At 44.9% G+C, this 26,772-nt stretch overlaps 2 protein-coding genes across 5 annotated transcripts; one reads left to right on the top strand and one right to left on the bottom strand.

The window, feature by feature from the left end:
• Positions 1-418: 418 nt before the first annotated feature.
• On the bottom strand, positions 419-15,458 carry LOC132460714 (coiled-coil domain-containing protein 122-like). 2 transcript variants are annotated; one of them, XM_060055579.1, is made up of 6 exons: positions 15,317-15,458; positions 14,489-14,604; positions 13,423-13,821; positions 8,113-8,229; positions 4,581-4,654; positions 419-2,278 (listed from the first exon to the last, which is right to left on the bottom strand). In XM_060055579.1, exons 1-6 carry the CDS (start codon positions 15,345-15,347, stop codon positions 2,206-2,208), a joined length of 810 nt encoding a protein of 269 aa, XP_059911562.1. In that variant the 5' UTR covers positions 15,348-15,458; the 3' UTR covers positions 419-2,205. The 2 variants fall into 2 exon arrangements, with proteins under 2 accessions (XP_059911562.1, XP_059911563.1); XM_060055580.1 differs by lacking the exon at positions 15,317-15,458 and adding an exon at positions 14,978-15,120.
• mtrf1 (mitochondrial translational release factor 1) lies at positions 15,239-26,770 on the top strand. 3 transcript variants are annotated; one of them, XM_060055528.1, is made up of 10 exons: positions 15,239-15,629; positions 17,267-17,364; positions 17,734-17,815; positions 20,567-20,674; positions 22,104-22,276; positions 23,021-23,138; positions 23,807-23,943; positions 24,655-24,753; positions 25,652-25,803; positions 25,952-26,770. In XM_060055528.1, the coding sequence occupies exons 1-9, from the start codon at positions 15,239-15,241 to the stop codon at positions 25,754-25,756; spliced, it is 1,311 nt and encodes a 436-aa protein (XP_059911511.1). In that variant the 3' UTR covers positions 25,757-25,803; positions 25,952-26,770. The 3 variants fall into 3 exon arrangements, with proteins under 3 accessions (XP_059911511.1, XP_059911512.1, XP_059911510.1); XM_060055529.1 differs by having other exon boundaries at positions 17,267-17,325; positions 25,652-26,770; XM_060055527.1 differs by having other exon boundaries at positions 25,652-26,770.
• The last annotated feature ends 2 nt before the right edge of the window (positions 26,771-26,772 follow it).

The following is a 26,772-nucleotide window of genomic DNA, read 5'->3' as shown; positions in this document are numbered from 1 at the left end:
GATTGGTATGATATCAATCTGTTTATTTTAACAACTGTGCCATCAACATTAAACATCCAAAATTAATTAATTAATTAATTAAGCAGAGAAATAGTCCGCCAAAGACGTTGACGTCGCTTAGCAACCCAGGACGCTGGGGTTGATAAGTTACCAGACTACTTGCGGAGTGTTACGAAAGAAAAAAATGAAATCCACTTTCCTTGACAGCGGTCATTATATGGTAAGCAGCGGTGAATTATCAAAAAATTATTCACCACCGGATGCAAGTGAACGGAGCGTTCAACAGCATTGAGAAGAGCGTGTAATAAATAGCGATAGTCACATTCATTATTCAATATTCTACTTGACTCTGACTATTTGACGATCGTTGCCCATCCCTAATATATATATATATATATATATATATATATATATATATATATATATATATATATATATCAGCAATCAGGTGGATTGCTATAAAGCTGCAGGGATGAAAGCAGACGTGGCCAGTGGGCCAGATAGGCGAACAGAGTTGGGGTCGCTGACGGTCGCGAGTCAGAGCTACGTGGGCTCTTCGTCGTGGCATTGCTCCCTCAGTGGAGGGATAGTGTTATTGGTTGCTCCCTCAGTGGAGGGATAGTGTTATTGGTTGTTTCTGTGTTAACATAGGACTCATTCATGCAATAAATGGTATATTGGTTTAAATCTTGCTACTCTCTTCCGTTCTTTAAACACCCGGTTTAATATTAATTGTTGCCCCCCCCTTCCCCCTGGACACCAACGGGGTGGGTCGTAACAATATATTTATATATATATATATATATATACACATATACATATGACTGGGGATAGGATAGGTTAATTCACTTGAGGTGGTAAACCGTCTGGTTATGTTTTTAAACCGTTTATTCTCTTGACAGAAGGACTATCTAGAAAGACTAGGCTACTTTATTTTGAGATGCCGCTGGAATCCCCATGTTTATTTCTAGTGTAAAGCAAGCAAAAAATTAATAATTTTAAAATAAGCTTCTGGGCTATAAAAATAATATCCAGACCTTTAGCCTCGAAATAAACAGCCTTGTGACGCCACTGCTGTGTGGTACTGAACAATAGGTTTGTGTGTCCGTGTGTTTGTGTATGTCCATTTGTGCGTTTGTGTGTTGGCCTATTTCTATGTATGCCCAAGTGTGTATTTCAGTGTGTGTTTGTAAGCAGTGCGCGCAGACTTGTGTGTATTACTGAATGTATCACAGCTAGTGTGTTACAATGAGTTTTACTCAGACTTGCTCCAACCCTGACTACATTTAAATCAAGGTTATACATGTTTAAGTTCACCTACACTTTCTACTTAACTTTAATTTGATTTTAAACATTATTTTATTAAAATGTCTTCCATGCAATCTTTTTAATCATCTTCTCATATGTCTTTCATCGATTCGTTCTTTTTTCAATTTTCTTAGTTGAAATCAACCTCAATAATTTGTCAGATTTCTTTTCTGTCATTTTTAAACTTTTCTCGGTCGTGGCAGATTGTGCTTGGGAGTCCCGCCCCCTCACTAGTCCCTCCCCCTCGATTATCGCCCAAGAAGCTGTCGGCTCTTATCGCGTCAGCTGTTGCCCGGCGGAGCAGAAGCGGGAACACTGTGTGCCAGATAAACACGGCTGGCTCACCACCACCACCCGTTTTGAATGGTTTTAAAGGATTGAACAAAATAAAGCTTTACAATTTCATTTTAAAATATATTTTCATTATAAGAAAATCAAACTGGTAACAAATTGGTAACAAAAACCTGCTGCTGAGTGTTTCACAAAATTATGATACAGTTTATATTATTATATGTATTATATACATTATTATTATGTTATTATTATTAACATGGTGTTAATAAAATATATTCTTTATTTGTGCTGAAATGAATAACACCATTTACGCTAAGTTGATAATATAATGCATAATTTATAATAATAATAATAATAATGCAACCTTAGAAATTGGAGGAATATCCTTGTGAAAAACGCAGAACTCAGAACCAGCAAAGGAACGACTCAAAACAAACCAAACAACGTGTAAACTCAGAACCAGAAGGCCACTGCTGACCCCTGCTGGCCAAAGGAGGGACACGACAACGATGACGCTCCCAAACCCTCATTCCCAGTTTTGATCCTAATCCGAAGCAGCTTTCTCCTGACCTTTGACCTCTGACCCGAGCAGTCCTGGTGGAATCAGGATGAGTTCAGCTGTCTCCGGAGATCCAACACCTGCCTCTCCATGTGATTGACGTCTCCGGAAAGGTGTCTGCGTATCACAAACGCATTGGTCAAACAGGTGAGGGTTAAACCGTGTGGGGGTTTCACCTGTGTACTTTTATTTTGAAACACAGGGAAACCGTGTGCTTGAATATTCATCGCATGATTTATTACGAACAATAAAGGACTATTAAAAAAAATATATATATCGATTTTTGTTTACATAATTATCAAATGAAAGGAATACTAAACTGATACAGAACCAGCGTTCTATCATTATAAAATCGCTATAATAATATAAAAAAAAAAATAATCTCCCCTCAATCTAACCCAGTCTTTCCTTGGCCCAGCTGTCCTCCTTACATTTCTACTGACCTGACGTCAAATGACGCGTTTGGCGTCAGGTCAGTAGAACGTTGCTTGCCTGCTAGAAGGGCCGAGGACTACAAACCACTGGTTCTGCAAATTTGTGAGCCCACCAATAAGGAATGAGCTCCCGCGGACGGGAGCTCGCGGATGGGATGTAAACACAATGTCCGCCATGTTTCTTCACCGCTTAGCTAGAAGAGAACTCGACACAAACCTCCGACCATGGCAGAAGCAAATTTGCAATGGGAAACAGCCGAAGTGGAGACCCGTGTATTGATTCTCGGCCATGGTGGAGAAGGAATTGGGGGAACAAACGTTGGCTCTGACTCTCTGAAGTCCAGATTCAACCGCAACTTCAGATCCATGTGGAAGGACCAGAGACATTGGAGAACCCGACTCATTTGTTTATTAATAATATCATCTAAAACGACTGCGTAGAGTTCTTCCAAATCAATCTGAAGTACACAGAACCGCGACATGGAGGTGAAAGGGATTGTAGCTGGGCTCCGGCGGGAGACAATCGCAGGCCACCATCCCTTTCTCCTCCATGTCGTGGTTCGCAGTTCCACATCAATCTGGAGTTGCAGTTCAATCTGGACTTCAGAGAGTCAAAGCCAACGATTCTTCCCGGAATTCCTTTTCCACCATGGCAGAGAATAAATTCACGGGTCTTATTTTGCAAACCCGCACCCAACCAGTCCTGCTATAAATGTATACAGACGCCCGACCCGCACCCGAAGGAAATTAGACACATTAGGGAGGGTTTTTGTTTACTCCTCTGCTCCTTAATAACATCTCCAGTACCGCTCGCAATCGCAAAATCCGTGACCGACCCGCGTTGTTCAGGTGTCCGACCCGACCACCACCCGTTTCGGAGACAGTACCTACATAATTTTTCCCCCGTTTCATCGAAATTATGCGGTTCACCCGTCGGGTACCCGAACCCGTGCAGGACTCTGGGAGAGATGCCCCCCACTACGACTCTTTACTTGTTGTGGAAGTACCAGAGACGTCCGAGAACTTAATTCACAATATCATCTGGAGGCGCACACAGCACCTCCAAACATAATATTATATAATTTAGATATAGAGCTCCAGGAGTCCGCAAACGGCAACAATCACTTCTCCTCCATGTTACGTCCCTCAGGGAGTGATCGCCGATGGGCTGTTATGTTACGTCCCTCAGGGAGTGAACGCTGATTGGCTGTTATGTTACGTTCTCAGGGAGTGAACGCTGATTGGCTGTTATGTTACGTCCTCAGGGAGTGAACGCTGATTGGCTGTTATGTTACGTCCCTCAGGAAGTGATTGCTGATTGGCTGTTATGTTACGTCCCTCAGGGAGTGAACGCTGATTGGCTGTTATGTTTGGTCCCTCAGGGAGTGAACGCTGATTGGCTGTTATGTTACGTTCTCAGGGAGTGAACGCTGATTGGCTGTTATGTTACGTCCCTCAGGAAGTGATTGCTGATTGGCTGTTATGTTACGTCCCTCAGGGAGTGAACGCTGATTGGCTGTTATGTTTGGTCCCTCAGGGAGTGAACGTTGATTGGTATTGTGGGAGTTGTCGTCTTCAATCCGCAAGCGCCAGAAATTCACTGTCTGCCTTTTCTCAGTCAAGGAGGCACAACATTCGAAACTCATCTTACTATTCGACTAAATATACAACCAACTTTCAATACAGATTCATGTCTCCACCGGTGAAGTATTCCTTTAAATACAAATTAGGTATTGATTTATAACCTTTTTTGAGCAAACGCCCCCCCCCCCCCCCCCCAGCAATATATTGTTGTTTCTCTTTCTTCGGACAAATGTACTTATTGTAAGTCGCTTTGGAAGAAAGCGTCTGCTGAACACCCTACATGTTAATGTAACTGTATACTATGCAGTATTATGACCTGTAATTTTAATGTAAATGTATAGTATGTACTAGTGTTATGACCAGTAAATGTTATTTAAATGTATTGTATGTAGTGTTATTACCTGTAGTAGGCCTGAGCCTTGTTCAGCTGACAGTGGAGACGTCTCACAATGGCCTCGTACCGTCTGTGTTGGATCTAGTGACACATCGGAGACATGGTGACGCGCAACTCACGCTTAAGCGTCTTTGGGACCGGCAATTCACTGTCTAACCCCTACCTGCTCCTTAATGACCTGTCTCTGTACAGTCTAACCCCTACCTGGTTCTTAAGTACATGCATCTGTTGTATTCACTGTCTAACCCCTACACCCCTACCTGCTCCTTAATGATCTGGGGTCTCATTTATAAAACTGTGCGTGGGATCGTTACTAAAAATGTGCGAAGCCAAGTCAAGTCAAGAAGCCAAGTTTTGCGTGCGCCAAGAAATATTCCGATTTATAAAACCCTGCGTACGCACACCGTACGCAATCTTTGCTTTATAAATCACAGAGTGCCTACAAGTGTGCACAGCTGAATCAGTTTCACGTTCCGCCCTGTACACGCCCCTTTTTAACCATAAATGGTCAATGCAAATGACCTCATGAATTCGATCTGCATATAAAACAGACTCAGATGCAAGTATTATGTCTTGTCGGAAACAATGGCAGAAGTACTGAGAAAAGCAAAAAAGCAAAATTTCACGGAGGTTGAAGTGGAGACACTTGTGGGTGAGATGAAGGCCCGAAAGGTAGTTTTGTTCGGCGGTGGGTGAGATGAAGGCCCGAAAGGTAGTTTTGTTCGGCGGTCACGTGATTGGGGATCGCCAACAACAAAAAGCGGAGTGAGTGGCAACATGTTGCTGCAGCAGTGAACTCTGTCAGTAGCACGGAGCGCACAGTCCCAGAATTAAAAAAGACATAGAGTTACAAATTTTTATGTAGCCTACCAATAAATCGTTATGGTCCCTAAATACCCTCTCCCTCCGAATCCTTCCATTTGCATGGTCCGCCAGAAGTGCCATATGGTGCAGCATTACCACGGCGCTCACCTCTGCATTTATAGGGTTACGGTAATAAGACTGACCGAGAACACCTTGGATAATCAGTTTGTAATCACCCACGTAAAATGTTCTTGAACATAACCCCTTTTTAATGCCTGATTTGTCATGAAAAGCATCAAGAGTAACGGACAACGATTGTGATGATTAGTGTGGCTTGGTTTTCCACACTTTTTAATTGACTTGATTGACATTTGATTATGTGTTTACAGTGTCACATAAAAATATTATGTTGTTGACACATGTTGGACAGATGCTTTATTCCATGCAGTCGCGCCGTCAGTGGACAGTATGGATTGACGGGATTAAATATAGAGATTTTTTTTTTATTTCTATTCTAAGGAGATGTTTCTGGAGTTATAACTGAGAAATAACGCAGTTGACTTAAATTATTCTGATTAGGATTTAACGCATGATACAGGTTGAAATTAAATGTATGAATGGCGATGAAACATAATCGTTCTTCTCACTCTACAATTCTTCGGTCTGACTTCAGTTCACCACCACACCATCTGTGTCGCCAATTCTCCTTTTCCTCCAAACCATGCGTACGCATGGGTCAGAGTTTGCTTAGGGCTGCGCACATTTTCCCGTCAAGTTGTTTTTTTATAGATCACAACCTTGGCGTGGAAAGTCACGTACGCAACTTTCAGCCCCGTTTTGTGCGTACGCAACGGTTATAAATGAGACCCCTGAATCTGTACAGTCTAACCCCCACCTGCTTCTTAAAGGGGTAGTTCGGAATTTTGGACATAGGGCCTGATTCCCAAGTGAGCATTGGTGATCTATATCACTGGAGACAGTTTTCAACACATTTCATACAGTCCTTCTAGTTGCAGAGTTTGCTCGTGCTAGGCTAGCGCAAGTCAACGGGCAATGCTAGCCTGCTATTAAAAACAGTCTTACCCACTCCACAGTACACCCGAGGTAAATCAATTATAACGCCAGACTATAGATTTAAATGTCTGTGTTGATAGAATAATGTTAGAAATAAAACTAACCTTGCATCGCATGAATCATCAAGGGACTACTTTCTCAGCAGAAGCGGAATTTTACTATGCGCTGGTTAGGTTTGTAACCGAATCACGACAGAAGAACGTAAACAGAGAAGCGTGGGACAGAAGCGCAATTGAACGACTAGGCAACATGATGGTTCAGTGTGCTTTTAGAAATTTTAGAAATAAACGGTACAGATGGGCACCACAAAGTTTCCACCAATTTCCAGTGCGAGATCCAGAAAGGACTCAACTGTGGCTTGTTGCTGCTGGCTTGGACATCATAACACCGGCTCGTACATGTACGGTTCGTTGGATACAACAAATTCCTCATAATCGTCTTCAAAAGCAGATGCATCGCTAACTCCTCCAAACGTGGGCATATCTTGTTAATTGAATACGCTTATAGAATTCCTTCGTTCACTGTACTCTGCGTTTGTAGCAATGACAGCGGCAGGTAACCTAGGTATCAGTCCGCCGCTGCCGTAGCCTACGTACAGGTATATAAACACTGCTGCTGAGACCCCGCAATTCCCTCAAAATGCAATGCAATGCAAGGTTGGTTTTATTTCTAACATTATTCTATAAACAGACATTTAGGTTTATAGTCTGTCGTTATAATTGATTTACCTCGGGTGTACTGTGGAGTGGGTAAGACTGTTTTTAATAGCAGGCTAGCATTGCCCTTTGACGTGCGCTAGCCTAGCACGAGCAAACTCTGCAACTAGAAGGACTGTATGAAATGTGTTGAAAACTGTCTCCAGTGATATAGAATACCAATGCTCACTTGGGAATCAGGCCCTATGTCCAAAATTCCGAACTACCCCTTTAAGTACATGTATCGTTATTTACTGTCTAACCCCTACCTTCTCCTTAATGACATGTCTCTGTACAGTCTAACCCCTACCTGCTTCTTAAGTACATGCATCTGTTGTATTCACTGTCTAACCCCTACCGTCTCCTTAATGACATGTCTCTGTACTGTCTAACCCAGGGGTGCCCAACCTTTTTTGACCCAAGATCTATTTTTCAAGTAGCCAACCTCCCGAGATCTACCAGTCTAGTGTCAACATTGCAAACCTACCTTCAAGCGGGGTGGGGGGGGGGGGGGACCTACGGACTTCAGTGGGGGTTTCATTCCGTCTGCACACGGCGTCTTCTCAACAATAATCAATATTATCTTCCTCCCACTCAGGGTGAAAATGGTAGGTCTTAACTCGTTTCCCCTCAGCCATGCCAACGTTTAGGACTGCGTAACTACTGTTGACGGCGTTCAACTACTGTTGACAGCGCATGCGCTACCGCGCGTATATGTCCCGCAAATATATATATATATATATATATATATATATTTTTTTTTTTTAATTATATTTTTTTTTCTTCACCCCTCGCGGTCGACTTGGGATCTATCGTCGGTCTACTGGTAGACCGCGATCGACTGGTTGGGCACCCCTGGTCTAACCCCTACCGGCTCTGTAATGGCCTGTCTGTGTATTCAATATCTAACCCCTACCTGCTCCTTAACCCCATGTATCTGCAGTGGTTGCAGTGAAGCTGATATACCTTTATCTCTTTCCTCATTTGGGCGTGGGCGTCGTTCTCCTGCCGGAGCTCCTCCCTCTTCTGGGCGGTGGCCTTCCTCAGAGCAACCAACTGCTGCTTCAGTTGGTCCTGCCCCGTCTGTGAGCGCAGAACATGGTCACTAATCACTTCATTACATGTATTTAATCACTTAATCACGTTTATTTAACCACTTAATCACATGTATTTAATCATGTCATCAAGTGATTGAGTATTTAATCACTCACTAATCCCTTAATAACATTTGTATCACTTAATCACATGTACTCCATCACTTAATCACATGTACTAAATCATTGTCATATACATGTTATACATGTAATCATGTATTTTACCCCTTAATCCAGGGGTGTCCAAACTACAGCCCGCGGCCCGCCCACTGTTTATTCCAAAAAATTATTAAAGGTCCCATGGCATGAACATCTCACTTTATCAGGTTTTCTAACATTAATATGAGTTCCCCTAGCCTGCCTATCATCCCTCAGGGGCTAAAACTTGCGTCCGGCATAAAACAAGCACTAGGTATCCTGCTCGCCTTTGACAAAGTAGAAGCTCAGGCGCGTAGATATGGAAAGTGGACAGAACCAGAGACGTCGGAGAACCCGACACAGTCGTTTGTGATTCATAATATCGTCTGGAGGCGCACACAACTTTTGGCCATGATAATATGTATCATATGATATAGATATCTATGTATTATATGATAGCTAGATATAGAGCTCCAGGACTGTAACGCAAGTGTTGCACACTTTGTTATTTGGATAACCGTTCTGCTGTTGGTGTTATGGCGCATAACACGTCAGACTCTCGTCTCTGTTATTATAACGCGACACGTAGTGGGGGTTATCTCAGCCATGGTTGAGAAGGAATTGGGGGAAAGGAACTTTGGCTTTGACTCCCTGAAGTACATGAACCACGACATGGAGAAGAAAGGGATTGTGGCCCGCGATTGTCTCCCGCTGCCGAGGCGGTGGTCCCTCGGCAGCGGGACTCCTGCGGGAGACAACTCGGTCCACAATCGCGGGCAACAATCCCTTTCTCCTCCATGCCGTGGTTCAGTCTACTACAGATTGATGTGGACGTGGAAGAACCAGAGACGTCGGCGAACCCGTGTGTGATCCCTGTCTCTAGTGTTTTGTGTGCTTTGACCGGCAGTTGGTCTGCTAATAGGTCGGAATGAAGCGGCCACCGATTATTGACAGGATGGGTACTTTATTCTACAAGACTCGTTCGTTTCATCACTAGACACAGACACACACACGCTACCGCACGCTCTCCTCGCTCGTCCACTAACTCGCTGACGACACTCACACACACACTGCCATTCTCGCGCACACACATACGCTACTCGTAACACTGTGCCTCGTTATTGCGAATCAGACGTTCATGTTTTTTCCCATCTATTTGAAAGTTAGGCTATTAAACATGTTGCATTCTATACGGCCTGATAATGTCATTATTTAAGCTACATAGCGATAATAGGATATTTGACGGAATACGAAACCTATGCAGGTCACTTTGACCGGCACCGTTTTTTCTAGCGAGAACGAGGGTTAGTGCTACCAAACTATTCAAATTACTATTATTTATTTGACATTAATATTTCCAAATACGTAAGCCTAAACCACAAAACTAGTTGAGGGGTTATGCCTACCTGCAAGCATCCTCCAACTGCAATCTTGGTTATTTATTTATTCATTTTGCTATACTTTAGTAGTATTCTTTCTGTTCAGTGTTCCAAATTATTTGTTATTAAATGGTACATTAAGTTAATTGTTATATAAGTGTTGTTTAAATAAAATGCTTTTTAAAAATGTCATGGGATGTATCGAACCGTGGGCCAAAAATTGTTATACAAACCGAATCGTGAGTTGGTGTATCGTTACAGCCCTACTATGTATAATATGATATTATTTAGATATAGAGCACCAGGACTGTAATAATAACATCTTGTGGCAACCCGTCTCTGGCACAGCGCCCCTTGAGGCCCAGGGGGCAGATCGTGGAGGCGGTGTACTACAGAGTTTCAACAGATGGCGGCAGTAAGAGCATTGGTGCCAATCATTGAACTACGGAACACCTGAGGAGCAGGTGGGGAAGCATGCTTTAAAAAGCATGCTTCCACACTCATTCAGGGCTCTCCTGGTTCGTGTGTGAGGAGAGACCAGTCTCCGTGGGTGATGTGATTCCACCTGGAGGAACAAAACCTGTGGATTCCTCCAAAGCTGGGTTTTGTTTGGTTTGATAGATATATCATTTATGTTTGAATAGAAGTATCATTTTGGCTTTAAGTAATCTCCAGTTCGTGTGCTGATTGGAAGGAGGCGGATCACTCACCAAGCCGGGTTACCACATATGGTGGAGGATGCGGGCAACTCGACCAATTTACGGACCATTTTTTAAGTGAACGCCCGACTTCCAATGGAGGCAGCTCGACCAAGTTTCAGGTTTTCCTTTTTAATGTGGTTTTTCAGTGGACGCCCGAACCCCGATGCAGAGCCCCAACGGAGCTGCAGCTGCCACCCAGAGAGAAACTGAACTCCTCCTCTTCCGAGAGGCGGTCCAACGGCTCGAGCAGGGGGCCACGCTCAACGAGAAGACCAAGCAGATCCAGGAAAGGGCCGAGGAGAAGGGCACCCTGAACGGGGAGATCCAGGACCTCAAGGACATGCTGGAGGTTAAGGAGCGCAAGGTCGATGACCTACAGAACAGGATGGAGAACCTGCAGGAACAGCTTCGGGACAAGGAGAAGCAGATGGGCAGCCTGAAATGGAGGGTCAAGTCGCTGCAGGTGGACACCTCCAGACACCGCCCTCACCACGTTGGAGGAACCCCTCACTGAGAAGGAGCGTATCATCCAGCGGTGGAAGGAGCAAAGGTTCCAGGATGACCAGGAGAAAGGTGAGGAGCTGGTGGCCACCAGGACTACCCTGGAGAGGATGAAGGTGGAGCACAAGATGGCCCTGGAGGAGACAGCCGCCAGACACAAGGCCCACAGCATGGACTGGTTCCGGGAGAGGGAGACGCTCAAGGCCCAGCTGTTGGGTTTGATGAAGGAGCTGGAAGAGAACCGCCAAGTCGCCCAACAGCTGACCTTCAACATTGGTCCCCAGCCCCAGCCAATTGAGACTCGTCAGGACAGACGGGGAGCAGCTCCACCTCGACGGGCAGCCCAGCCGAGGCGACGTGTCCGAGAGGTGGAGAGGCGGGATCGCATCCGTCAGTTCAAAGAGAGGGAGGAACGGGAGGACCAGATCCGCAAGAGGAACTGGCTGGAGGTGGAGAATCGGCGTCTGGACGCCGACTGCGTGGAGCTGCAGCGCATCAGGTTGGAGCGCCGGCGTGAACGGTGAGTGAGCGGGTCGAGCTGCGCCGGCAGCAGAAGCAGCTACGCTTCCGGCAGGACTACCGCTCCGGCAAGAGGTCCTACAGGTTCCACGGGGGACACCGGCCGGGGCGGACCAACGCCAACACCCTATCCAGCCGCGACGCGGGTTGCTGGTCAGTCAGAGGTGCCCCAAGCCTTCATCAAAGGGTGGAGGAGTGTGGCAACCCGTCTCTGGCACAGCGCCCCTTGAGGCCCAGGGGGCAGATTGTGGAGGCGGTGTACCAGAGTTTCAACAGATGGCGCCAGTAAGAGCATTGGTGCCAATCATTGAAATGCGGAGCACCTGAGGAGCAGGTGGGGAAGCATGCTTTAAAAAGCATGCTTCCACAATCATTCAGGGCTCTCCTGGTTCACCTGTGAGGAGAGACCAGTCTCCGTGGGTGACGTGATTTCACCCGGAGGAACAAGACTGCGGATTCCTCCAAAGCTGGGTTTTGTTTGGTTTGATAGTAATATCATTTATGTTTGAATAAAAGTGCCATTTTGGCTTTAAGCTCCAGTTCATGTGCTGATTGGAATGAGGCGGCTCACTCACCAAGCCGGGTTGCCCCAATCTGTGTGCCTCACCGTTGCGATACATCCTCTGTAAACAGAGCGCATAGTACCGTGGCCGCAAGCTGCTCAGGGCCACACCCCCACCCTCCTCCTTGACTCGCCTCTCTCCTCCTCATTTGCATTAAAGCTACAGACACTGGCGCATTTGGGGATAGCTCAATGTGCAACGGGCTCGTAGTGGCTGTAATTCTGCACCACGGCTGAATCGGGAACGTCTTAAAATACTGTGTTAGGGGCCCAATAATATCTATATTAAAGCATCCATAAAGTCGCACATGCCATGGGACCTTCTATATATAAAAAAAAGCTTTACAAGTAAAGTTAGAGTAAGATAGACAGGAAGGTATGGGAGAGAGAATGGAAAACATGCAGCAAAGAACCCGACCAGGCATCGAACCAGCTGCGTTAAGCAAGCCATTCTCCGAAAGGAATTCATGGTAGAGACAGCAAGTCAGTCTTATGTCCAGAAAACAAAAGCAAATTTCAAAACATGCGTTTATCATGCATAACTTGCCCCTTAGAATTCATTGACGAATTAGTGGCCCGCAAGTCAGTTTTAAAAAATGTAAGTGGCCCTTGAGCCAAAAAGTTTGCCATCCTGTCTTAATCCCTCGTATTCAATACCTTAATCACATGTCATCGAGATGAATAGGCCTGTTTATAGTCCGTAAAGTGCTGTACGTAGACACGGAGAGCCCTATCCGTAGCTTACGTGCGCATCCGATATTTTCTATCGACCGAGACGGCAAGGGCTGTGATTGGTCCTCTAACAAAATCATTTCCAGAATCACTTCTCCGGTTTGACTTTGCACCTTATTTACTTTTTACATTGTTTACTTTGCACATTAAGGACCATTAAAACACCAAATAAGATTCGAAAAGCTTTGGAAGTTTATTTACAACACTATTTAAATGGTTTGTAGTCAACATATAAGATTGACCGGGCGTCGAATTGCATTGCGTATCCAACATCCCGGCGGAGAACTTAAAATGCTCGAGGGGTCTCCGTAGTTACGTCCGTTGATTGATCCCCATTGACTTTGAATGGGGACGGACGCGCAAAGCATTGTGGATCCATGCGCTTCGATGGAGCCTTCAGTTCCGTCAAAATGTTGAACATTTTTCAACTTTTTTGGCAGCGACGGATCCATCATCCAATCAGATCCAAACACTGTGGCACTACTTGGGCTCTGAAGACCCTGGAAAGCTCCCCTATCCGTCAGCCACGCCTTCCGACGTCCTGTGACGGACGGTGCAGTGGGCACGAGGCGTTATGGAGTCCGATTACGGATTAGGAGTCGGAGTATACTTTGTCCTGAACCCAAACCTTCCCCCTTTCCCTCTACTACCTTGGCCTCCTGCACGGCCCTCCCGTTGGGGTCCTCCAGGTCTCTCCTCTGCTTCTCCCTCTTCTCCCTCAGCTCCCTGACCCTCCTCCTCTGCTCCTCCAGCGCCTGGTGGCTCTCTCGCTTGCTCTCGGCGAGCGCCACCGCCGCCCGGTGCTCCTTCATCTTCACGCGATGCACGTCAAACCCGGCTAGCGCTGAGCGGGCGCGCTCCCGTTCCTCGTCCACACGGAGCCGCAGCGCCGACGTGTGGCTGTTTGCGGTACTGCAGCGCGACCACAGTGCCTCGGAGCGCCGCTGGCACTGGTGGAGGTCCTCGTCCAGGATGAGGGTCCGACGTGTGGCAGCTCGTAGCTCCAGGGCGGAGCGCTCGCTGCGCGTATCGGCATCGTGCAGAACAGCCTGGAGGAGAAGGAGGATGGAGATGGAGGGTCTTCTCTGTCGTTGGTTCCACACATCGGCTTTTTGTTTTGCAACACACACAGTCAGTCAGTGACTGACTGACGCACTCACACAAGCACTAACTCACTCACACACACACGGAAACACACATACAGGCTGTACTTGCCTGTACTTGATTCAATATTAGTAGATGTGTTGATAGAAAGTTCCCTTTCTCTCTCTTTGGTCTATACGTCAGTCAGTCAGTCAGTCTGTCAGTCAGTCGGTCTCTCTCTCTCTCTCTCTCTCCCTCTATATAATAATAAAATATTCCAGAGAAAATAAGAGAAGTGGTTCCCTGTTCAAATGGGGGCCTTCAAAAGGCCCACATTTGATGTTTTTAAACATCAATAGCGCTGGGATATGGGCGTGACATAAAAATAATAATACCTACGATAACAATAGGTAATATCCACTGATAACAATATACATTCAACTAACTCAGTGATTTTGATTTAAGCGGAAATGGCAGAGGCCATGTTTGTATTGTTGAACTTATCTTCAAACCCATAAGACCTTATAAGGTGTTGTCCAGTATGTGGAGAAAGAAACCATTTATAACTGGTGTTAGCTTGAAACATGTGGTCAAGATGAAGCACAGACTTAAATAAAGTATATCACAGGTTACCTGAAGAGAGCTGAGCTGGTCTAGTTTCTCCTGCAGGGCCGCCATATTGGCATAGCCTTGGTGGCTGACCTCCTCTACCGCTTTGGTCAAAGAAAAAACAGCCATCTCCTCGTCTTCTGTGGATTAATTTACAATTTACACGATTTAGTTCACATTTCACACGGTTTGGCTCACATTTCACAACATGTCGTTCAGTTTTGCCCCAATAAAGGTTCCGGTCAGTTAGAGCTATTGAACTGAATCATAATTTCTTCATACTTAAAGTCTAACTTATTTGGCGTTAAACCCGAAATAGTTGAAACGAGAGAAAGTGCAGCTTGTCGATGCTCGAATTTTCTGTAGAGATACGCGAACTATCAGAACTTCAACCGTTAATTTCTTGAGCCGTCACGTGACCACAATTCCTGCGCGTGTTTGCTTATTTAAATAAAACGGAAAGTAATGGCATGAAACGGGATGCAATCAATAATTATGAATAAATAATAATACCCTTTTTCCATGACAAGTAATGCGATAACAACACTCGAGTTATTATCGTCAAAAGTCAAGACAAGCGAAAGCAACTAGCCTACATTACCCAGAGGGCTGTCGTTTACAAAGCGCGCATGCGCGTTTATTACGTCATTTCCGGATATCGTCTCACAACACAGGTTCAACGTCGCATCCAGCACCACAACCACAAAAGTCCATATCCGTCCGTTATGTCCATAACATGTAGCCTATTTATATATATTTCCTTCACATAGCTCCATGGCTATCCACATACGGTCGCTGACCCGTCGCTGGGTCGGACTGTCTACTCTGTGGAAGGAACCAACTTCGACTTACCGAAGGGGTGTTTCACCGTGGAGGAGGTCATTCACAACGAGACACGGGGGGGTACTACCCACGTGGGGTCAATCGCGTCCCCTGCACACTGACCTGGGGGACCTGTACATGAACCCATCGGTGCAGAGACACGTTGAGCGGTTGATGGAGGAGCACGCGGTTTTGGCCAATCAGCTGCAGGAGTCGTGCCTCAGCGACGCAGAGAGGCGGGGCCTCAACAAGAGACAGTTCGACCTGAGGCCCCTTGTTGAGCTGCATGAGAAGATCCGAGGGGCCCTCACAGACCTGGAAGACGTGTTGTCTCTGATGCATGGTGAGTGTGCGTGCGTGTGTCATATAGGGGTGTAAATCTCTGGTTTCATCACGATACGATATTATATCGATTCATTGGACAACGATACGATATTTGCCGATATCAAAAGTCTGCCGCGATACGATTTCGATTCAGGGGCATGCGATCGATATGAGACGATATCATATGCCCATTTAACACAACCTCTTAAAATCACATCAACTCACATCAACTTAATTATAATTTCATCATTTTATTTCTTTGCTCTTCCGGATATTTAAAACAAAAAAATAAAATTTTAATACAAATAATAAAGTGCCACATAATTGCATTTAAGTGCCAAAGGTTTTTTATGGGTTAAATTAAAGAGCCTGTAATGATCTTTCATTTTGAACGTAGACCATTCCCAACCTATCTGTGTGGATAGTTTTCTTCTAAAAACAAAACATCCCTCGGAATCATCTTGGCTGTTAAGATAAGCCGTCCGTGTTGCCAGATTGGGCACATTTCTCAGCCCAATTTGGCTACTTTTAATCACGTTAGGCTGGAGAAACTAGACATCCTCGCGCTCACACATGTGCTCGGCTCGCTGTTGCCTCGTTTAACCGGTGAATGGATACGAGCGGCTTGGCGCTTTGCGCAGAAATAGTTTCACAAACACCCGCGAAAGGAGATATATAATAATAAAAGGGTGTAATACTGCGATATGCATCGATGTTTGGCCGTTGCATCGATGCAGTTGGATCGTTCGCCAATCAATCGATGTATCGATCTACATCGATGTATCGTTACACCCCTAGTGTCATACCAATCTGACCTTTAAAATTGGCTGACATTTTTAAATATATATATTTGTTTTTGAATTCTTTAACATTCTATATATTTTTGATATTTTTGATTTTTGAAAATAACCCTTTTCTCATTTTGTTTTTGTTTTAAAAAAAACTTCTTTTTTTTTAAAACACCTATACCCCAATTTCGTTGCACTTTGTGCAATGACAATAAAGAGATTCTGATTCTGTATCGGGGATGTGTTTAAAGGGTGTGTGTATGTGATGTGTTTATAAGATGAATTGTTTGTCTGTGTGTGTGTTCATAAGATGTTTTGTCTGTGCGTATTATGTTTATAAGATGTATTATGTGTGTTTGATGTGTTTATAAGATGTTTGTTTGATATTTTTAAAAGAGATGGGTGTGTGATGTGTTTATAAGATGTTGTGGATGATGTGTTGTGTGTGTGTGTGTGATGTTTACAAGATGTCTTGTGTCTGTGTTGGTGTGTGCTATGTTTATAAGATGTGTGTGTGTGTGTGTGTGTGTGTGTGTGTGTGTGTGTGTGTGTGTGTGTGTGTGTGTGTGTGTGTGTGTGTGTGTGTGTGTGTGTGTGTGTGTGTGTGTGTGTGTGTGTGTGTGTGTGTGTGCGTGCGTGCGATGTGTTTATAACATGTATTGTAAGAACAGCTTTATTTTACCCATGATTCTGTGGTGCCGGTGTTTACTTCAGGCACGGCGGGTACGGCTGATGAAGATGTTGTGTTTGTGTGTGTGTTTATAAGATGTTGTGTGTGTGTGTGTGTGTGTGAAGTGTTTATATACGTGTGTTTGCGTTCGTGTGTGTGATTTTTTTAATAATATGTCTTGTGTTATATTTCCTGTAGGCATGGTGGGTACGACTGAGGAAGACCTTCAGATGACCCAGCTGCTGAAAGACGAAGAGGTGCAGATCTCTAACCGGATCGACGCCTTAAAAAGAGACGTGCGTCTTTCCGAATTTCCATCGCAATACCGTCACCTGATCGGAACGCTCAGTGAACGTTAAAGATCCCATTGCACGCTTTTTTAGGGTTAATAATTGCATGGACTACTAGAATAAGGTTACATGCCTGTATGTTTGAAATACCCCTTATTATTCTCACAGTGTTTATTTCTGCAAACCCAGTTCAGCGTCTATCAAAAGCGGTATGTTTTTATCATGTTGCTTTAAGGCCCCTTCTGCTGTGATTGGTCAGCAAACCCACTGCACACTACGACACTGCACTGTTTCACGCACAAACTCCCCCCGGCTCAGACATCGATTGTTATAGCTCAGCAGACGTAAAACGTTAATTTCTATTTTTTTCTCCAGTTGATCACAGGGCTCCTGCCATGTGACCCGCTGGACTCCAGTGATGTCATCTTAGAAGTGGCTGCCGGCCGCACCACAGGGGGTAAGGGTTACGTTCTTCGTTAGGGCTGTGCAATGAATTTAACTAGAGTTTTCTCAACCTCTAGTTGTAATTAAACCCATACCAATTATGTGGGAACCCCAGTCAATAATGTGCAATTTCTGAGCGCATAATATAATAACATTTTGCCGATAATATTACAACGTAGAACATTTGTTCATCCCAAATGACTCTTAAAAGCAGTGCCACCATTTAAATATTTTTTAACCATTCAGCGAACAAAAGGCAACAGGCTGATTATCATTTAGGGGGCCACTCAATGACCTGCTGCAGCGTCATCAACACTCCCACTGAAGTGAAGTGAGAAATGCCAACTTTCTACTCCCCATTCACATATAAGGTGCATTTCCTACGGAGAAAATACTACCTCAGGGGTAGTACTATTCAGGAGATTTTCAGGGTACAAATGTCAGGATATATTGTTCACACATACGGCCCATCAGGAGAATATCAGGACTTACATGTGTGTCTGAAATCAGCTAGTGTGTCAGCATTTGAATACATTATAAAGTTAGTCAATTTATGTTAACAGTGGTAATTGTTCAATGGAAAGTGTAATATACTATGCATGCAAATCAATTATTAAATAGCTTTTACTGTTATTCAGAGCTGAAAAGTGTATTGACATTTTAAAAAGCATGGCAACTACTATTGGTTAGTTGAAAATAATAAAAATCATTGAGATTAAACATCTCTTCCAGTGTTCTGGCCAAGACAGGCAGCAGTAGCCTACAGTCACGCATAGCATACACACAAAACATAAGAAGTGTAGTCTTGTGGTGGACTCAATAGACATAATTCGCCATACTGTGTTATTGACATGTTTTCGTTCTATGTTATAGGGACTGTATTTGAGTTTCCATCTAAAAGGTGATGCAAATCTTTAGAAAGTTCGCAAAAAAAGTAATTTGAATTACGTGCGTTTCCATCAAGTGGTTGGAGCGGGTAACTACCCTAGTTCTGTCTGGAGGTGGCGCTGTAGGCAAAAAATGTATGCCGACAAGTGACTGTAATAAATAAATAAATTAATTAAATGTATTATTATTAGTATAATAAATTGTAGAAATAGAAAAGCTGTAACAAATGTAACCAAAAGCGGTTAGTCCGCCAATAGAGAAGAGTAACAACAAACAACAAACATGGAGAGAGGAATTCAGCAGCAATTGGTTTCCCTTGGGCAAGTCATAACTGTTCTTTGAGGGAAATTATCATTGGCTATTTCATCCGTAGACGAAGAAATAGAGAAATTACAATGTACACAGCGGTAGCAAGGGAAATACGAGGACGACGTCCAGTGCCTTATGTATGGGAGAGCACAATAGGGTGATGACGTTACACATCGATGTCGGCAGGGTTGCTATGGCCGGTCGTTATGCGGAAATCGGAAAGACTGTCAGTCCTGTGTGTTCAAAGTTCGCTACGTCTCAGCTGTTTCGAAAAGTGTGTTTCCATCTCCCATTTTGCGAATTTACTCTCTTTCGCATTTCTCAAAAACCACCTCAAGCGAGCGGATAAACTTTTTTGCGAATTAGAGGATTTTTATGCAAATTTTGGTGTTTCCATCACCGTTTACTGATTCGATACTTCAAAGTTCGCATAAAACCAGGGGGATGGAAACGCACCTACTGTCTCTTTAAGATCACGTGACTTATTTGACGATATGCTGGTCGGTGCGATGTTTGAATTTAACAGTTATGATATGACAAAATGAACGACCTGCCGTTGCTTGTCGAGGTGAGAAATTGTCTCTTCCCTTCTTTTATCGCAATTTCTACAGTCTATAGAAAGAACGTCTTACCTGAGAGAGTTTGTCGACGGTGGAGCCGTTATGTTTAAAAACATAACGTCTTACCTGGGCGAGTGTCGCGAGCCATCTTTAGCAAATGGTGAATTGAATTGGCTTCTATGAGCTGTCGGCTTTCAGCCGCGAGCTTAGGGACCGTCTGCAAAGTGCAAAACTGAAAACGACCACAATGGTAAAAATTCAATTAAATTCAACCTTTTAGTTTTGAAAAATATATCTTCTTATTTTTGAGAATTTTTTATTTAGCAACAATTTCAATAGCATCGCCATTATTGACTCTAGATCCCCAAAACGTTTTCCATATAGGCATGGGCTCTTTATGGTCTTACTGCAACCTTAAGTTTTGAAAAACATATCTACTTATTTTTAAGGAATTTCATTTTAGCAAAAATGTCAATCAAATTTGTTTTTTTGCATAAAATAATGGTTTTAAAGATTATACTATTAATATGTTCAATCTCTCCATATTTCCCCTGCTCATTACTGTGCACAAATGTACTGTACGTACACCCTTCTGTTGCTGGCAAACATAGAAACCTCCCTGCAGGGTGCACTTTGCGAGCACACAAAAAAATTGCAAGCGGGAAAAAAACATTTCACCTCCGCTGCTGCAACTCCATCCTAGGAGAAACACTGGTGCGCTTGTGTGCAGTGTGTTTTTGCACGTGCGTGCTTGCGGTGTATGTATGCGTTCGGGCGTGCTGTGTGATTTGCAGGCTGCTTGGCACATGAGCAACCTCAGTTACTGGTGCGACAGGCCTGCTATTATAGTAGTACTATTTTGATCTTGATTTCTATTTTTGTGTCAAACGATCTAGAATATTTGTACATTATTTTCCATTTCAACATTTTCTATTTGAACATGCAATGCATCATGGGTAATAATAATACACACTCAAATTAATATTTTGGTTGTGCGTTCACACCAGGGGACATCTGCCAGCAGTTCACCAGAGAGATGTTTGACCTTTACCAGGGCTACGCCCTATATAGGAACTGGGCCTTTGACCTCCTGAACTACACCCATGCGGAGCACGGTAAGACGCCCACCCCTAGCCCCCCCGCTCTGCCCACCCGCCAGACAAGGGGCACTTTTATGTACAAAATAAAAGTTTGGAAAGTTTTTAGCCCAAACACTTCTGTTTTGGGACTCTGTCTCTCTCTCTCTGTCTCTCTGTCTCTGTCTGTCAGTCTGTCTCTGACTCTCTCTGACTCCGTCTCTGTCTCTGTCTCTCAGCATTTAAAATGCTCACCGCGTTAGCTAAATTATTGATTGAAATGGAGTTAAAATGAACATTGTGATATCTGACTTTATTTAAAGCACCAACCCATTTTTCTTGCCAGTTCAAACACTTTCAAGCCCTTTTTCTCAGTTTCCCCCTAGTTAGTTGAGTTAGTATTCACCAGATCTCGAGTATTTTCAGTAGTATATTTATTTTAAACATGTTGATAAGATGTGTGTGTGAGTTTGATTTGTTTATAAGGTGTTTGTGTGTGTGTGTGTGTGTGTTTGTGTGATGTGTTTTATAAGATTTTCTGTGTGCGTGTGTGATGTAATTAATAAGATGTCTTGTGTGTGTGTGATGTGTTTTATAAGATGTGTGTGTGTGTTTGATTTGTTTATAAGGTGTGTGTGTGTGTGTGTGTGTGATATGTTTTATAAGATATCCTGTGTGTGTGTGTGTGTTGTTACACATCTTATCAAACGATGTGTTTGATAAGATGTGTGTGTGTGTTTGATTTGTTTATAAGGTGTGTGTGTGTGTGTGTGTGTGTGTGTGTGTGTGTGTGTGTGTGTGTGTGTGTGATATGTTTTATAAGATATCCTGTGTGTGTGTGTGTGTGATGTGTTTGATAAGATGTGTGTGTGTGTTTCATGTGTTTAGAACAGGGGTCTCAAACTCGCGGCCCGGGGGCCAATTGAGGCCCACGGAATGATATTTTGTGGCCCCCTACTTGACATCAAAGTTTAGTGTTAGTGCGGCCCGCGCGTTGTTGTCAAACGCACATTTTTGCTGAGTCGCTTGCCACGCTTTTTTATCACTTGTGATAGGGTGACCAGTTGTCCCGGTTTTGCCGGGACAGTCCCAATTTTGAGTTGCATGAGTCCCGACAAAGCCAAAGGACGCTAAAATGTCCCGGTTTCCAACAACCACTATGAAATGTCCCCTGTTGTTAGCGATTACATAGCCAACGTGATCTAATTATCGGCCGATCATCAACTTAGATTGGGTCAGTTGTGCTACTTTTCTTTGTGGAATACTTGATGTGGCCCAGCCTGACACAGACTCTACCTCAAGCGGCCCCCAGGTAAGATGAGTTTGAGACACCTGGTTTAGAAGATGTCTCGTGTGTGTGATATGTTTTATAAGATGTATGTGTGTGTGATGTGTTTATAAGATGTCTAGTATGTTTAGTATATTTCTGTTAAACTAACCCCCCTCCCCCTCCCCCCCCCAACCTCAGGGGGTCTCCACCACGCGGTGGTCCAGATCCGGGGGGACGAGGTCTACCGGCACCTGAAGAACGAGGGGGGCACCCACAGGGTGCAGAGGATCCCCGAGGTGGGCCTCTCGTCCCGCATGCAGCGCATCCACACAGGCACCATGGCCGTCATCGTGCTGCCCCAGCCCTTGGAGGTACGAGACCCCCTGCAGGACCCCCCCTCTGATCGGCTGGGTGTTAAAGGTCCCAGGGCATGCTGCTTTATGGAGGCTTATATATAGGTGTTAGTGGGCCCCTAATACAGTACTTGAAGACGTTAAGGAAATTCAGCCTTGGTGCAGAATTACAGCCCCTACAGGGCGGTCCCACAATGAGCTCTCCACAAACGGGCCGGTTTTAGAGGCGGGTCAAGGAGGAGGGTGGGGGTGTGGCCCTGAGCAGCTTGCGGCCACGGTACCATGCGCTCTGTTTACAGTGGATGTATCGCAATGGCGAGGCGCACACAGCCTTTGGCCGCGTTCTGTAAATATTCTAGAAATCTCTGGGTGCTCCGGCGGGAGTCCTGGAGCTCTATATCTAAATAATATCATATAGATATCTATATCATATAATATATTATATCACGGCCAATAGCTGTGTGCGCCTCCAGACGATATTATGAATCTCAAATGACCGCGTGTGGAATTTAAGGCTGTGTAATAGTCATAGTAAAAAATTCAAAAATGACATTTAAAATAATTGAAAGGAACCAATGAAAGCGAAGGTGAACATATACGCTTTTAACCTTGACTTAAATGTAGTCAGGGTGGGAGTAAGTCTCATGAACACAGACAGAGTGGGCTCTCCCACTGGTGATGTCACTATCAGAGCTTTAAAGCACAGGCAAAGGGCTGTTAAACCTGGGGGCCCCTTTCAGTCTGCGGCTGTGGTTCTTCCAGTTCCAGCTGAGCATCGACCCCAGGGACCTCCGCGTGGACACCTTCCGCTCTAGCGGCGCCGGCGGCCAGAGCGTCAACACCACGGACAGCGCCGTGCGGATCGTGCACCTCCCCTCCGGTGAGACACACATACGCACACGAGCAAACACACACACACACACACAAGCAAACACACACCCACACACGAGTAAACTCACGCACACACAGGAGTAAACTCACGCACGCACACACACACACGCACACGAGCAAACACACACACACAAACACGAGTTAACTCATGCACACACACACACAAGTAAACTCACACACACACACACACACACACACGCACACGCACACGAGCAAACACACACGCACACGCACGCACACGAGCAAACACACACACACGCACGCGCGCAATCAAACAGGAGCAGTCTAACACAAGCAAACACACACGAGCAGACACACACACACACACACCTCCCCTCCGTTGAGACGCCGCCATAGGTCAACGAGAAGGAATCGATGCTGCGTAACCACGACGACCGATTTCAAAAGAGTCTTGGCTCTGTCGGTTTTTTCCAAGTTTATCGATTTCATCGGTTACCGCTTTCCCCGGTAACCGTTCTTCCACAGTAACCGTTCTTCTCCGGTAACCGTTCTTCCACGGTAACCGTTCTTCCACGGTAACCGTTATTCCCCGGTAACCGTTCTTCCACAGTAACCGTTCTTCCACAGTAACCGTTTTTCCCTGTGTACCGTTTTTCCACGGTTACCATTTTCCAAGATTACCGTTTTTTCCGACAGGCACGGTGGTGGAATGCCAGCAGTCGCGCTCCCAGCTGCAGAACCGTGACACGGCCATGGCCATGCTGAGGGCCCGCCTGCACCAAAGCATCATGGGTAAAGAGACTGAGGAGAGGCACCGCGCACGCAGGAAACAGGTGGGAGGAGTTAAACCACACACACACACACACACACACACACACAGACACTCGAGCAAACACACACACTCGAACACACACACACACACACACAATCGAGCAAACACACACCCACACACACACTCGAGCAAACACACACACACACTCGAGCAAACACACTCGATCAAACACACACACACACACACACACACACACACACACACACACACACACACACACACACACACACACACACACACACACACACACACACACACACACACACACACACGCACGTATACACAGGAGCACACACACACAAGCAAAACTCAACGGCGTATTGATCGGAAATCACGATTTCGGCCTCTGCCATTGGGCAGTTTGTGAAAGGTTGCAATTCTTTAAAAATTCTAATAAAATAAATGAAAGAAAACAATTATAAAGGGACGTCAGCTTAATTTATAATTATACACATACACAAGGCAAACAAATAAATGTCGTACAATAAAATAAAACTATAAAAAATAAATTGAATTCAAAAGAATCAATGAGGGCGCGCTCACACTAGGCCATCTGTACCGGTGGGGGGGATGGTACAGATTGGCTAGTGTGAGTGTGCCCTGAAAGACAAAGATTATAAAAAAGATCCAATTAATTAATAAATAAAAACTAACAAATGAACTCTAAAGGGCTCAAAAGTTTTTTTTAATCTTTTCCCTTGTTCCATCACAGGTGGGCACGCGCGCCCAGTCGGAGAGGATCCGGTCCTACAACTTCAGCCAGGACCGGGTCACGGACCACAGGACGGGCCACGTCAGCCGGGACCTCAAGGTGAGACCGGCAGAGAGGGTTGGTTCCAGTTGGCTTCTCCAAATCCTAATTTTTTGCCCCAAATTAAGCCCTGTAAATGCCCTGTGTATTTGTGCTACTTTTGTGTTTATTTCATTGCTGTTCGTTCGCTGTCTGCTTACATTTTTCTCAATATTACAAATAATAAACCTATGCATCTTAAAATGAAGGTTTAAAATCGCCGGCCGGTCCTCCAGATTGTTCATGTAGGTTGGGAACCCCTGTTATAAGCCAGGGGTGCCCAACCTGTGGTCCCTGGTCCCCAGGGGGCTGGGGGCAACACCGAGGTGGTCCGCCAAACACTTTGAAGAAGAATGCCGTTTGAATAATGAATTACCCTCTGTCTAAAAGTATATAAGTAGGCATTATCATGATTGAAATCGAAATGTGTTTCTGTATCACTATCAAACGGGTCGGAAGTATTCAGGTAGAAAAGTTCCAGAATTCCAATGGCATCTTAGAGTACAAATGGTAGTACGCATCATACGCTTATTCTGGGTTTCTATTATGAGGGAGTCCTTGGAAAATGTTCTCTCCTGTAAAAAAAAATGTGGACGGGGGGGGAGTAGTTGTGCAGCACTCTCCCACGTCCTCATCCACGGATTAGGTGCCCTTGAGCAAGGCACCTGAAACCCCCGCCTGCTCCGGGAGTGCCGGTGGGCCCCCGTGTGGGTGGACCTCTGATAAGGTCACTCCCCTGTGTGTGGATGTGTGTGTGTGTGTGTGTGTTCACCGGCTCCCAGATGGGTCTAAAGCAGAGAAAGAATTTCCCCCCAAAAAGGGACAACAAAGGATAACTTAACTTAACTTAAGGGGTCCCCGGCCTGGAGAACGTTGAGAACCCCTGTTCTGAGCGAGCCGGTCTGTTGTGATCCACCAGGAGTTCATGAAGGGAGGCGAGGCGCTGGACGAGCTGGTGCTGGACGTCCTGGAGAACGGGGAGAGAGAGGCGCTGCTGGAGCTGGTGGGGCGAGGGGCGGTGTAGAGCCGCCACTGGGAACACTGGACAGACTGGGAACTACAGCCAAGCAGGTGACTGTGGGAAGAGATTGGGGACTGTGTGTGTGTGTGTGTGTGTGTGTGTGTGTGTGTGTGTGTGTGTGTGTGCGTGTGTGTGTGTGTGCGTGTGTGCGTGTGGAGACACGCCATTGGATAAACCAATGTAATCTGATTGGATCAGGCCAGGACTTCCAACTCTGATCTGATTGGACCAGGACTACCAAACTCTGATCTGATTGGACCAGGACTACCAAACTCTGATCTGATTGGACCAGGACTACCAAACTCTGATCTGATTGGACCAGGACTACCAAACTCTGATCTGATTGGACCAGGACTACCAAACTCTGATCTGATTTGAGCAGGACTACCAAGTCTGATCTGATTGGACCAGGACTATCAACTCGGATCTTATTGGAGCAGGAATTCAAACTCTGATCTGATTGGAACAGGAATTCAAACTTTGATCTGATTGGACCAGACCAGGACTAAAACTCTGATCTGATTGGACCACGACTAACAAACTGGTTTGATGTGACGAGGACTTCATACTCTGATCTGATTAGACCAGGAGTTCCAACTCTCATCTGATTGGAGAGGACCGGGACTACAAACTCTGATCTGATTGGATCAGAATGGTACTTGAAACAATGTATGACCTCATTCTTGTCAATGAATCCGACATTATTGTAAGTTAAAGAAACTATTGTGTGTTCAATCATCCAGCTCCTTGAATTATACTGAATGAAAAGCATCAATGCAAGCTCAGCCCTCGTGTTGATTTGACTAAAGGAAAAAAAAGCTGATGTTAGAGTAACGGATGTATGTTAATACTGTTTAAAACACTACTGTATAGAAGTTTGGGGTCACCCAGACAATTTCATGCTCTCCATGAAAACTCCCTTTTATTCAACCGTTTTCAGCTGTGACAACATAATGGACAAAGGTTTTCTAATCATGTAATATCCTTTTAACACAATTAAACATTGTAGCATTAGAACA

This window comes from Gadus macrocephalus, chromosome 7 (assembly GCF_031168955.1).
Source record: "Gadus macrocephalus chromosome 7, ASM3116895v1".
Lineage (NCBI taxonomy): Eukaryota > Metazoa > Chordata > Actinopteri > Gadiformes > Gadidae > Gadus > Gadus macrocephalus.
The sequence above is the reverse complement of the archived record's forward strand: the minus strand, read 5'-3'. Positions and strand labels throughout refer to the sequence as shown.